Raw genomic sequence first — 13,669 nt, forward strand, 5'->3', positions numbered from 1 at the left:
TGTATCTATATATCTATCTATTAAATAAACTTTTTATATCTTATTATATTGGCTATTGATTCTAAATTTCATACTTATCCTAAATCTTATTTAGACATTATCGAATCACGTGATTAATGAACCTCGAAAAAAGATATTAGAAAAAAAAGACAATAAAGATATGTTTGTTTGGGATGAAAGAGAGAGAAGAAGGAGCAAAATGGCATATTCCATGAAAATAGGGAGAGAGAGGGAGGAAGATTTTCTGTCCCCCAAATATGTCCCGAAATCTGTCCCAAATTAATCATGATGAAGCAAAAATAAATAAAATCATGATTATTTAATTTTTTTAACTAACATGCTATAATATATGATTGGTTTGGGGCAAACTTTGGGACATGATGGACAAATTCAGAGATAGAGACAGAAACGAAAAACACTTTACTCTCATGCATATTCAGAAGCTGAAGCTCAGTTCAGTTTAAGGTTCATGTTCTGTTCCTCCACACTGTACTTTCTGCATAAAACGACACAGCATCATAAATAATCACTGTTACTTATATATAGTTATTATTATATACACCTTATTCTCTTTCTCCAAACCCATTATTGTATTCTCTATCTTTCACTCTCATTCATGGCTGCTGTTATTGCTGCTTCTTCACTCCCCTCTGGTAAATCTTCCATCTTTTCTTCTTATTCTTATTCATTTCGTGAATTTCTCTGAAGTTGATCGTTCAAAACTTCATTTTTTTCAGTGGTGAGTTTATCAAAATAAAGAGAAGAAAAACTTATTGTTTTTTCATGTTTGAATTAAATAAAGGCTTGGGTTGTGCAAAATTTGAGAACTTGCTTTAGGTCATTGATCCACTTTGAAATGTGTTGTGCTGCAATGACTTTTGGGGTTGAAGCTTCTTTAGAGGGTTATGGTGTGGAATTAATGATAATTTCATGATACCCCTTTTGTGTTTTCACCAATAATATACACATTGGGTGACTAAGTTTCAATTAACTATGTTATATGGCCTATTCAATTGAGTTTTCGTCGTAGTTAATCATTTGTATGTGTGTTTGATCAGTTTTTATATTGTCATTACAAGTTGTTCTTTGATAGAATGAATCCAGTACTTGGAAGTTGGAACAATGAATTCAGTGCACAATATGCAGATTTTGGGAAGTTACATGAAGTTCTGATGGAGTCTGAATTCTTATTAATAAAACCACAAGTGAAACGTATAGAACTTAGATAATTATTAATTCTTTTACAACTTTTGAGGTATTCTTTTGTACACAGGTTTTTGTTTTTATACAATTTTAGATATGTCCCTGCACATGAGAAGCGTTATGACTTGTGACTTATAAAACTAAAGTTCCAAATTTCACACCGAGTTCTCTCTGTTGGATGGTGTTTTCATATTTGTTTTATGATCTGTGTCCTGCAGAAGGGATGTATCACTCGACATCATATGGAATCACATGCAACTCAATCAAATCTCCTATTGATGGCCGAATGGCGAATGATCTTGCGAGCAATAGGTGCTTACATGATTAGTGGTTGTTTATTTTTATTCAGAAAATAGAATGATCACTTTATATTCACCTTTCTATTACTTCCAGGAGTGTAATTGTGCATGCGATACCATTAAGTTCGTCATCTAATTAGATAAAGAAATTAGTGAAAGAGGTTTTCAATGTAGTTGCATCCATGAGCCATGTCAATAAAATATTCATGCACCATGAGTGAATTTTTTCTAGGTTATTATGTGGAGCTAGACAAGTTTAATCCTTCATATAACTATGTGCACACTATTAATCAACTTGACCTAAAATCGTAAGCCGAGTCAAAGAAAGTTCTTATAACCCTAACACCGGCTTCCTGGATGCTAGGATTTTAACTTTGAAGTGTGTGCAAAATTTGATTTCTAGTAACCAAACATTTCAGTGGTAGAAATTTCACGAAGTGGTTCCATCTGTTTATTCTCATTAGAAGGTATATGTTGCTCTGTTTATTGAAATAGTTTTGGTTATCTGTAGATGCAAAAGTCCATTTTTTGGATCATCACATCTCCTTTGGTTATCCATGGGTCGTGATCTGTGCCTTTCAAAGGTTCGTGTTGCTGCCGACTATTCAGATTCTGTACCTGATTCATCTAGTTACATGAGTAAACAAGGCTATCACCCTCTTGAAGAACTGAAGGATTCTGATGATACACGACCAACTAGACTTTCTTCTGCTGAGATAGCAAAAACAGTTGTTGAGGTTTGTGCCTCTATTCTTTTGTGTATCTGAAACTGTTTATTTACAATATCGAAGATTATAAACCTAGTAAGCATAATCTGATGTTTCTATTTGCTGGACATATTTAGGTAATATCTGTATACTTAGTATCACTATGCCCTGTTTGTTGGTATTAGGCTAATAAAAACGCTTTGCTAGTATTTCCTGGAACGGTACACTGTGAACCGCACGAACAGATTTCATGGGCCGAGTTTCAATATCTTATTGATGAGTTTGGAGGTTTGTTGTCTTTTTTATACGTATTTCATTTATATAATATTGGCCACTACTTTGTTTATGAAATTTGCATCATCATTTACTTTAACATATTCATGATTCAATATTAACCATTGAGAACTTTAACCTATTGTTTTTTGTTTATTTTTCCTTTTTTGCCTGTAGATATATATTTTGAAATCTTTGATGATGCTAATATTTTGCAAGATCCCGGGGCAAGTAATCTTGTGGTAAGGATTTTGTGGCCAGCTTTGATTAGCTGTCGAACTTTCTTGTTTGTTGTTTTTAAGCAATTTATCTGTTTTTTCCAATGACTGGCTAAAAGGGCTGTGTTTGTAATTACTAATTAGGATGGTTAATTGAAGTAGTTTTTCATGGTATTTGTGATCCATACTTATGTATTATCATAGAAATTGTATGATTGATACTCGGGGTTTGTCTCTCTTCAGAATGCTTTGTTCGGAATGGACATCCCGGCATATGATAATAGGACTGGTGGTGAATATGACAGTTTAAATAGTGTCAACAATGATGAATTCCCATCGGATGATGAATACCTTGAGGTTAGCATTTTCAAATTGTTTCTACTATGCATCTTAGTACTTCCGATAAAAAGTATATTCTTCTCTAAACAGGTTCTGGAATCGGAAGAATCCAATATACCAGGGAATTGGCAACTGCCAGATACTTCCAGCTTGGTTCATCCCATTTATTTTTCGAAGTTCTTAACAAAGGTTTTTCCCCCTCTTGACGAGAATTGTAACCTAGTTTTAAGTTGTAACATGAGAATGATTTTACTAATCCATAAGAGCTGAAAGAAATTATATCTGAGTCTTTGTGAATTTCCTTCTAGACTGTCAACATGGATTGCAATGAAAGGATGAACCATCCTTCAAATGGTGTTTCTGTTCTGGGGTACCTTAGACCTGCTTATGCCGATGAAGAGTCATATGTAAGAATGGTATATCCCATCGAAGATGCTGACAGATACAGCTCAGACTCCAAAGGTATCTGGCTTTGTCAATGTCTAGTGTCTACCAATTTCTTACGTACAGATTCATTATAAAGCCAGTCTTTTTCAAGAGCAGCATTTCAGAAAGTTGTATAAATTCTTAAAGAAGTAAAATTTGAAGAACAAACTTTGATTTTCATTGAAGTGGAATGTGATGTTTCTTCTCTTGGACTTGTGAGTTAAGGATATAATTACACTAATTCAGTTTTATCTTGTACATGTTACTTTTTATTCTTTACCTATGTAAATAAATATTTTATAAACTTATATGTAACCTTTTATATGAATTCTATATAAATTTTTTTTGCTCTGGAATTTTTCTGAAGAAGCATGCTAAAGACGACAAAATGTTTCTTATTGTCTTGCTATTTGTACTCCTTGAATTTTGTTATAGAAGGATCTAGTTTTGTTGGCTAAGGTTGTGTGTTTACTTTATTGAACTTTCAAATGTTGGTGCTTGTTGGTTGGGTACTTGGGTTTCAACTACTCTTGCTCATTTGTTTTTTCTAGGGATGCCAACCTAGTGTTGCAATATACCAGCAAGGCTTGTTAGTTTATTATTGCATGTTATGTAAGTAATGTATGAAATCTTATGTTTTGACCCCAAAAAAAATGAAAAACTATTATCGAATTAAATTTTACCATTTTTCCATTTAAATCTTTAGATGGCAAAGGTGTTCGCTCAAATAGGATTAGTGATCAAAGATGCCCTGGTATGACACTCTATCGGTTGGAGATCGTGAAAATCAAGCTATACTCTATATATGGATGTCAGGCATGTATCTCAAAAGTGGTTCTGTGTGCGTGTGTCATTGCTGAATAATATTTTCTTTGCAATTTAAAGCATTAATAAGAGAGCTGTTATAAATTACAAGTTATACATGTTCTGCCTGGCCGAAAATTTTGCAGCCTGAAATTAACTTTGAAGAGTTTCAAGATGCTGAACCTGATATTCTTGTCCACTCTGCTTCGGTGATTGTGGAAGACTTCAAGGATGAATGTGATGCTCTTGAAGCTCTATGCAAAAAGAAAGGTCTTGATGTTGAGGTAATCCAAGTTTTCAACATTTAACATCTTTGAGAAGTTTATTATGTGGTTATTGTATTTTGCTTATAAATGCTTTAACTTTAATGCTGAAACATGTAAGGGTAATAAGGTGCCGAGTGAGATGTCTATGTATAACATATCCTTATAAGAGTCCCTTAAAAGTCGATAACTAAGTTACAAGAAGTGTATGCCTGTATAATGCATGCAGAGGTATGAGAAGCACATAATACATAGAGACGGTCTTATTATTTTTAAAATGACAATAATAACAGTACGGGCAGATATGAACTTGTAACTCGTTTAAGTCGATTTCTCCTCCGAGGAACTTGTATTAATGTATTGTAACAACATAAAGATGTGTATACCTCTCAGCATGGGGTGTATATAATTGAAGTGTATATCCATTCAGTATATGTTTATTCTGATTGTTTAATTCACCATTATTACTCGGATTCCAGGGAGCTTGCTTGATTGGGGTTGACAGCCTAGGTATGGATGTTAGAGTATTTTCCGGGGCCGAAGCAAAAACTCACCGTTTTCCATTCAAAGTCCTGGTAAGCATCTCAGGCTTCTATATAATTGACATTATTTCAGATTGATTCTGTACCGGATCCTTCCATCTGAACAATCTAGTTCCTATAGGAAAATCTGCATTCTTGTTTGATATGTAGTATAAGATAAGAGCTTAGAAAAAAGTTTGTCAGTTATAATGCAGATGAGTTTTAAACTGTCCAATGTTTGATGTTAAACATAGGATGTTATTACTAAAAGATGGTCAATGGAACAATAGAAAAATTCATAAATAGCCTTGAAAAATGGTTTTTACTGCCATAACTTTGTAACTATAATTTGTTGAATTTGTTTGTTGAATAATACTTTTTACTATTGAGAGGTCCATGAGTTACCAACAATATTTGATGGAAAATTACTTTTGGGATGCGCGTGATGCTCCCTCATAACAAGTGTCATTCTCAGAAATCGAACTTTGACATGTTGGTGACAAGTTATTTCATACATATTAACATGAAGCCTTAACAATCCACAACCATTCATTTATAAGCATATTTTTATGCACTTGTGATGATAAATTTTATGAACTAATGAAATTTTGGTCTTTTCATTTGCAGGCAACCTCTGAAGTTGTAGCTAAAAAACAGATTCGACAACTTTTGTTTCCTCCATCTCGTCGAAAGAAATACATGAAGTCAAAATCATGGCGAAAGGCTTAAAAATCCAACATGATTTGTGTTTCTGTATAGCAATGTTGCATGCCATTTGACCCCTTTTTTAATATTTCATTATCAACCTGGTCTAAAGTAATAATAAGCATGTACATGTATAAATAAATAGTTCTATAATAACATGTACATTATTTTTGGGTGATCCCTATTATTCAATCAACTCTTCATGGCCCTTTAAATACATGAGAGTATATGATCTTCTTTTTCCTCATATGCAACCTCAGATCTAAAGTCAATCAATGAAATATTGAAGTTTTACCTTTTTCACTTTTTCTATTTGTTACCAATCATAATAACTTTTGCCGGTTTCATTAATTAAAAACACTTAATGTAATTAAATCACCAAAAAACTAAATGAAAATATTATCATTACAATTACCAACAAAGAGTTGTTTTAATGGTGTAAGATATCGTCAGATCAGATTAAGGGTTCGATTTCTCATAACACTACTTATTGTGAGAGATAGTTACACATATATCATAGGATGAAAAAATACACTAAAGTAGTGCATGATTCTCTCTTCTTCTTCTGATGAGACTTATTTCACAAAGATTTATCATGTACACTTAGTAACTGCAGTACAACAAATACTTGTAGACTGTATTCAGTAAAAATGTATCATTCCAGAAAAGGAATCTTTTGATTCTCTCTTTACTCTTTAATGGTAAATACATATTTCCATCATTGTTTTCTTAATTTCTTTCATTATTAATATATCAAATATCATTTTCCCTAATAATTTATTGTGTATTTTCTTAATCATTTAATCATATATATATATATATAATATCATTTTAAATATATTTATTTTTTAAAATTTAATTTAGAACAATATTTTTTTCTACTAAGATAATGAGATAGTATCTATTTTTAAATATTCAATTTATTTTTTAGTACTAACAATGATATACTCTTAACTTTTTGGGCAAAAAACTAATATCTTTCGAGTTTTGTAGCTGCCTCTCACAATAAGTGTTGCTTATAAGAATTGAACTTTCAACCATAATAATCAGGTGAAACTTTACTATACTAGACCAATGTCTTGTTGGTAAATGTTCAATTTATTTCATTACAAGCTCAAGAAATCTTTAGTACACAATAAATATCAAAATGTCTAAGAAAATAATTTATTTCCTATTCATTTTTAACCATACTATAAATAAATGTATACTGTGATAATACATAATTTCCTTGTTCATGAAAAAACATTTAGCATATCTGAATCATAATCACTAATCAGTTCCTTCCCTAGTCCCCACTGACTCATTCACAAAAAATTATTCATTATCTGGTTTGTGGCCGTCAACTTTGGCATATTTAAAGCCACCCCTTGTTTTTCCTTTCATTAAAAATTCAATCTTTATACTCATTCTCTCTTTGTTCCAATTCCCTGTTATTCATACTTTTCTCTCTCTTCAAATTGTGTCTGATGACGCCCAAGGAACATGAGAATAATAAGGAGGACAAAGATGACGAGGTTGTCCTTGATTCAGAACATATGAAGAGGTACATCAATGGTGAAATTTGGGATTTTGAAGATGAGATCATGGCTGTCTCAGATGATGTCTTGTTGGGTTTGGATGGTGGAACAACTTCCACTGTCTGCATTTGTATGCCATGTATTCCTTTTTCTCATTCTCAGCTTCATTCTCTTCCTATACTTTCTAAGACTGTTGCTGGTTGCTCCAATCATAATAGTGTTGGAGGTATTTCATTCATTCATTCATTCATCATTTCCCTTTCTTCTCTCTTTAATTTGGCCTTTTGGGTTATTTTCAAAATTTGATTTTGTTTATGGGTTTGTTTGTTAGCTCCTTATGTAGAAATTTGTGTTGGTCCCTTCCATTTTGAATTAATTGGGTATTTATATTGACTCATTGTTTGATTCACTGCATACGTTATTTCATTCATTTCCTTTGTGGGTTTTGGACAATGGGGAGAGTAAGATAGACCACTTAGTCAGTTTGGACATACAATTTACTTTGAATACCTTTGGAGGATGCTGGTTATGGTTAGGACTTAGGCAATTCGGCGAAAGAAGCATTTTCGTAATCGAGGAAATGGTACTTCTATCTTTATTTGTTAGAGTTGTTAATATCCTTGAAGATTACATGTTGTTTCTTCATTGACTTTTTGATAGGATTATCTGTTGGCCATTCTAAAGAATTTCTGATAATTGTGTTTGTCTTTGACTATTGGTTTATCTCCACTCTGTACTTTCTCTCATATTTCACATTAATGAATTTCTTATTGATGGCACAATTTGATGGCTTCCACAGTTTTAGAGAATTTGATCTGTCATAAAGAATAGAGATCACATTTCCAGGATAATCATGTTGCCTGTTGTTAAAATTAATCACTTCTTCTACAGAAATTGCTGCAAGGGAAACGTTAGAGCAAGTTATGGCAGATGCCCTTTCAAAGTGTGGTTCAAAACGATCTTCCGTCCGAGCTATTTGTTTGGCTGTTTCTGGTGTTAACCATCCAACAGATCAGCAACGAATTCTCAGTTGGCTTAGGTTGCTATATATAAGAATATCTTGCTCTCTTTTTCGATAAAAAAATATACCTTTCTACTTTTACTCTTTAGCTGTTGGAAGAAATTTATCTGTTAGTTTTTGGTGTGTGATATTATTTTTCTATGTCTTAGTGAGATAGATGGTTTGTTATTGACTTCTTAAAACTTATAGGAGAAGGAATATCTTTTTCGACAGTGCCCTATCTTCTCTGCTACATTGAATTGGTGGATTCAATGTCACAGCTGAGTCTAAGTTTTTAATAATGGTATTTTCTCTCTATTCGTTAGGAAAACGAGGTTTCTTAAATAAAAAAATACATAATAAACTTAGTTAATCCTATCATGAATAATAGCTTATTGCAGTACTCGAGGTTTATAAACGAGAATGATAGTGTGAACTTCGCTGTTTCTAGTTTTCGTGTTTTATTGTCTTATAATTTTAGATAGACTGAACGTTACTGTATTATTCCTTTTTTGATTAGATGACAAGTTATTGTAGATAATCGAAGTAAGGACCACAACAATATTAGACAACTTATCAGTAAATAATTGAAATTTTAGTTAAATTGTAACTTCTCCGTTTTGCTGGTTCCACTTCTTCAGAGATTTTGTGTTACTTGATTTCCACAATAGTTTGTATGCTACTTTAGAGACTGAAGTTTATGGTGTGACCTTAACAGGGATATATTCCCAAGCCATGTAAGGCTATATGTTCGGAATGATGCTGTAGCTGCTCTGGCAAGTGGAACAATTGGTAAACTTCACGGATGTGTATTAATTGCTGGAACAGGAACAATTGCATATGGATTTACAGAAGATGGCAAAGAAGCAAGAGCTGCGGGTGCCGGACCTGTCTTAGGTGACTGGGGCAGGTAGTAATCCATCACAACTATTTCCTTGCCTTTCATAATCTCTCTCTGTACTTCCCTCCGCTATGCCCCATCTATACTATCTGTTACACCTGCAATCTGAGGCATCGAAACAGTCTAGGGTGAAGCAATATTTGGTAGGCAGACCGAGAAAATTCAAATAACCTGTATAAGTTTCTAGATTGATCTGACCTTACTTTTCTCGAAAGTTCCTTGACTATCATAGATCCTGACATACTCATAGCTTGGCTAGGAAATGTATAAAGGTCTATCTTTTGACCTCCAACTTGATTCCATTTATTATTTGCTTGAAAGATTTGCTTTTTATTTGCAGTGGATACGGAATAGCTGCGCAGGCATTATCTGCGGTAATAAAAGCACATGATGGCCGTGGTCCAAATACAATGCTTACAAGTAGTATTTTACAAAAGCTTGGTCTTTCTTCTGCAGAAGAATTAATCGGGTATATATGTCATCTTTAAAATTGTTCATTTGGTATATATTTGTGAAGTAGAAAAGATAAGATCTGCTATGAGTAAAAGCGTTTGCTATGTGACTGTTAGTTGCTTGTCTATCCATGAATTTTTAAGGTGAAAGTAGTTTTCTCAATGTTTTTTATTTCATTAAAATTGTCATGCTATTATGCTAACATTCAGCTTTCGCTATTTTCTGATTGATATTGCATGAATGCATATGGTTTGTTTTATCTTTTATGTTTTTTGGAATGGATTTAAAGCCAAAATATATGATTGTATTTTGTTTATTGAATGTTCTATTCTATTGATGAAATATTAATGGGTTATATGCATGTGTTTAAAAATCCTTTTCAAAGAAGTTTTACCGGTTACCAGGATCCTGAATTCCTGATAGACACGTGAATATAAAAGTGAGAAGAAAATAATTTCCCGACGATTGAGCTGGATGTAGGATTACAATCTTTGGTTTGTCTCATTGAAAATCAGGTGGACCTATGCAGATCCCTCTTGGGCTCGAATTGCTGCACTGGTTCCAGTTGTAGTGTCCTGTGCCGAGGATGGGGATGAGGTTGCAAATAAGATTTTGCTAGAATCAGTACAAGAGCTGGCTTCAAGTGTCAAAGCCGTTGTAGAGAGACTTGGATTATGTGGTCAAGGTTAGGTGCTATGTTAATTAATATCATTTTACGTTAACGGCTTTTATACTCATCATAGATATATACATATAAAAATTAAGTCATGTAATATAGTAACAAAATAATATGTGCAAGATTATTATAAAGCTTGTGATGTTTCTGGTGTGAGATAACGTTTTGAAGCTGTTCGGAAGATAACTAACATTTATGTAATATGTAGAAAGGCCCTGATTCTCTATGTCTTCTGTAAATTTTTTAACTTTATTCTTTATATCTTAAATCTATCTTCCAAAACATCACTATCTGGGAGCCTCGTGCACTGGACCATTCATTTTATGTTTAATATCTTAGATGCTTCATATTATTACCAAGGCTCCCCTGAATTTGTCGAACTCATGATGTACCTGACACGAAAAACCTTATTCGAATATTCCCTGAGTGTTGCATGTGGATCATCACATGGTTCTAACTCACATTTAATGATACATTTAGCTGCAGCAATTCTTTTGAGAAAAACACTAGTATGAATAAACTTGGTAGTTTTCTCTGTGTTGTGAATATTGTGCATGGCCTATTAAGTTTACATGTATCATGTATGCATAACTATTAGTCTATAATTTTGGCAGATGGAAAAGATGCTTTTCCCCTTGTGATGGTTGGTGGTGTTTTGGAAGCAAATAGGAGATGGGATATAGGTACAAAAGTAATAAACTACCTCTCCAAGGACTTTCCTAGGGTACTTCCTATTAGACCTAAGGTAACCATATTTTGCCATACCTACCCATTTATACTTCAAGTATAAGCTTCTTTTTTAGGCTGCTATTTTCTCATATTTGAAAACAATTACATAAAAGTCAGTTATAATTTAATATATATATGCATTGACAATGTAACAATTGTTTACACTATTAATCCATCATCCACCGTTTATATAAATTACTTTTATTTAAGAATCAATAATCATCAACTTATGAATGATAGATAATGTATTGGGGTGTGAAAAACTTTTATACTATTGTTACTGTTAAGGTTCCATCGCAAAACCAATTGACAATGAGAGGAGTAGCCCAATAGGTATTTAATCCATTTCCTAGACAATGAGGTAGGGCAATGTGAGACTTACTTTCCAACATGCCCCCTCCACTAAAGAACATCTTTTGGCCCATTACAGCCGAAAAATAACTTGGGCTCTAGTTCTGATACCATGTTAAGGTTCTATCTCAAAACCAATTGGCAATGAGAGGAGTAACCCAACAAGTATTTAAACCATTCCCGAGACAATGAGATAGGCGATGTGGGACTTTAAAAAAAGTTACATTTTTAAATGAATAAGAGATACTTCTTTGGAATGTAATGCTACTTTTTGAGAATCATCCTTAAATATTTTGACAGAATCTATCTGTGACTTTAAATTTTGACATCATTGATTTATTGTAACAACACAGGTGGAGCCTGCTGTAGGGGCTGCTTGGTTAGCTTGGAATTTTTTCATGAAAGAAGAGTTTCACAAGGAAGCATAACTTAGCTAACAATTCATGGAATAGGATAAGAAGATAAGAGGATAAAAGTCTTTGTTCATTGAAGTTGTAGATTACACAATATTGTAACTGTGAAGTTATTTTGTAAACTTGTTATGCCCATATAGTTTATGTATTATCCAGAATTGTTATTACGTTAGCACATGCATATTTTAATTTCTTGTGAACTTGACATCATACATATGCTTGTGTAAATAATAATCATTGTGATTCTTGTGTCTAATGTTGCTTTCTTTTATCTATTTTTATTTTTTATATATGAGAAAAGGGTTATGCATTGTATATGTTGTTTACTTGTTTTACACTTTCTACTTTCATTACACATCTCTTACATGCTAATATTTACAAGCTACAAGGTTTAACATTCCTCAACATATCAAACAACATGTTCAGTGGAAATTTGAGTTTGGGATTCTAACAATTCAAAGAGCTTGAAGTAATAGATGCTTATCACATGTTCAATAGTTCCCTCCCTCTTTTTGTCCAAACAGCTCACACCACTGGTGCCAAAATGTTTATGCCTTTCAAAAGATGGAGAATATTGGTCCTGAACTCGGCTCTAAACCTTAAGTTAAACCAAGCCCAAATATCGACCGTAGCAATTTTTAAATTTAAACCTGACTCTAGACCCGATTAAATGTAATGTATACATATTTTAGATAAAGTTTTATCAATATTTTATTATTAAGGGTATGTAATTTGATATGTGACATAATATATATATATAATCACATATATATATATATATATATGATGAAAACTAACATAGCGTTGGCCTAGTGGTGTAACCATGTAAGGCTCCGCTAAATCCCTAGGATAATAAAAAATTAAGGGTTTGTTTCTTACCCGAAATGTGAGGGAGATACCATTGGTAGTAGGAAAAAATATATATGATAAAAGATTAGAGAATCAATGATACTTGCAAAAGTAATGTCATTATTCTATACAAATTTAAATATAAATACATACAAACATGATAAGTGAATGAGTATAAGACAAGTCGGGATGAGTCATGTTTATCTCATACTCGGTCCTAAATATTGTATGAGTTTAATTTTTGAATTCAAATCCAGCTATAGACCTAATAAGACCCGATCCTATTCATGTCATATTATAATTGAGTCAAATTGGGTAAGTGGGTAGGGTCGAGTCCTACTCATCCATACTTTTAAGATTATAATATTTATACACTGTCACTATAAAGATTTATATATAATCATTAGATTATACACCATTTTGTTGTATTACTTTTGCTTAAGAGACACGATGACTAAATATAAATTGTGGATAATACACTATCGGTTTATAAAACTCATATATTGCTAATGCACGTATTTTTCTCTAACTTTTGACTATCCATCTAGCAAAACTATACACAATTTTGGTGTAACCAATGTATCTTTCACTCCATGTGTAAGAAATTAATCTATTTGGAGAAGCGTGATTGCTCATAACAAGTATTGTTTACAATAATCAAATATTTGATATTTAGATTTATCTAGAAATCAACTAGATCAATGTTTTATTGATATACATAATGCAATTCTATGGATTCAATGTAACATATCGTGATTAGTTATGAAATATTATATATTATTACTTTATTAATATTAATTATTGAATAAATTTAAATTAGATAACTAATCAAAATTTATGATAAACTGTAAGACATTTTATTTACTTTTCTATCAACATATTTTTCGTCACAACACACACCCTTTAAACTTTGTATATGATGAACATATATCTTCTACCAGTACTATCATTCCTTTACCATCATTGTGAAACATCATAATTATTAAAAACTATCACATCAACACCCATTTCCACTTAATCTC

General features: G+C 32.4%; 2 protein-coding genes across 6 annotated transcripts; both read left to right on the forward strand.

Annotated features, from left to right (window-relative positions):
* Window positions 381-5,943, forward strand: LOC109359285 (uncharacterized protein At3g49140). 4 transcript variants are annotated; one of them, XM_019603896.1, is made up of 13 exons: window positions 383-653; window positions 1,059-1,212; window positions 1,422-1,515; window positions 2,014-2,239; window positions 2,395-2,497; window positions 2,660-2,724; window positions 2,944-3,057; window positions 3,130-3,228; window positions 3,348-3,501; window positions 4,172-4,281; window positions 4,416-4,553; window positions 5,012-5,107; window positions 5,681-5,943. In XM_019603896.1, the coding sequence occupies exons 2-13, from the start codon at window positions 1,095-1,097 to the stop codon at window positions 5,780-5,782; spliced, it is 1,419 nt and encodes a 472-aa protein (XP_019459441.1). In that variant the 5' UTR covers window positions 383-653; window positions 1,059-1,094; the 3' UTR covers window positions 5,783-5,943. The 4 variants fall into 4 exon arrangements, with proteins under 4 accessions (XP_019459443.1, XP_019459441.1, XP_019459440.1 ...); XM_019603895.1 differs by having other exon boundaries at window positions 1,080-1,212; XM_019603898.1 differs by lacking the exon at window positions 3,130-3,228 and having other exon boundaries at window positions 381-653; window positions 1,080-1,212.
* LOC109361364 (N-acetyl-D-glucosamine kinase) lies at window positions 7,053-11,965 on the forward strand. 2 transcript variants are annotated; one of them, XM_019606843.1, is made up of 8 exons: window positions 7,053-7,501; window positions 8,167-8,314; window positions 8,994-9,185; window positions 9,517-9,645; window positions 10,145-10,314; window positions 10,920-11,050; window positions 11,739-11,815; window positions 11,871-11,965. In XM_019606843.1, exons 1-7 carry the CDS (start codon window positions 7,225-7,227, stop codon window positions 11,811-11,813), a joined length of 1,122 nt encoding a protein of 373 aa, XP_019462388.1. In that variant the 5' UTR covers window positions 7,053-7,224; the 3' UTR covers window positions 11,814-11,815; window positions 11,871-11,965. The 2 variants fall into 2 exon arrangements, with proteins under 2 accessions (XP_019462388.1, XP_019462387.1); XM_019606842.1 differs by having other exon boundaries at window positions 11,739-11,965.

The sequence above is a fragment of the Lupinus angustifolius genome, chromosome LG11 (genome assembly GCF_001865875.1).
Source record: "Lupinus angustifolius cultivar Tanjil chromosome LG11, LupAngTanjil_v1.0, whole genome shotgun sequence".
NCBI classification, from domain to species: domain Eukaryota; kingdom Viridiplantae; phylum Streptophyta; class Magnoliopsida; order Fabales; family Fabaceae; genus Lupinus; species Lupinus angustifolius.

Coding starts and splice junctions, on each gene's coding strand:
- LOC109361364 (XM_019606842.1), top strand. CDS start 7,225: ATGACGCCCAAGGAACATGAGAATAATAAGGAGGACAAAGATGACGAG. Junction 9,646..10,144: donor TCTGCAGAAGAATTAATCGG/GTATATATGTCA, acceptor ATTGAAAATCAG/GTGGACCTATGCAGATCCCT. Junction 11,051..11,738: donor TACTTCCTATTAGACCTAAG/GTAACCATATTT, acceptor GTAACAACACAG/GTGGAGCCTGCTGTAGGGGC.
- LOC109359285 (XM_019603896.1), top strand. CDS start 1,095: ATGAATCCAGTACTTGGAAGTTGGAACAATGAATTCAGTGCACAATAT. Junction 2,725..2,943: donor CCGGGGCAAGTAATCTTGTG/GTAAGGATTTTG, acceptor GTCTCTCTTCAG/AATGCTTTGTTCGGAATGGA. Junction 3,058..3,129: donor CGGATGATGAATACCTTGAG/GTTAGCATTTTC, acceptor TTCTCTAAACAG/GTTCTGGAATCGGAAGAATC.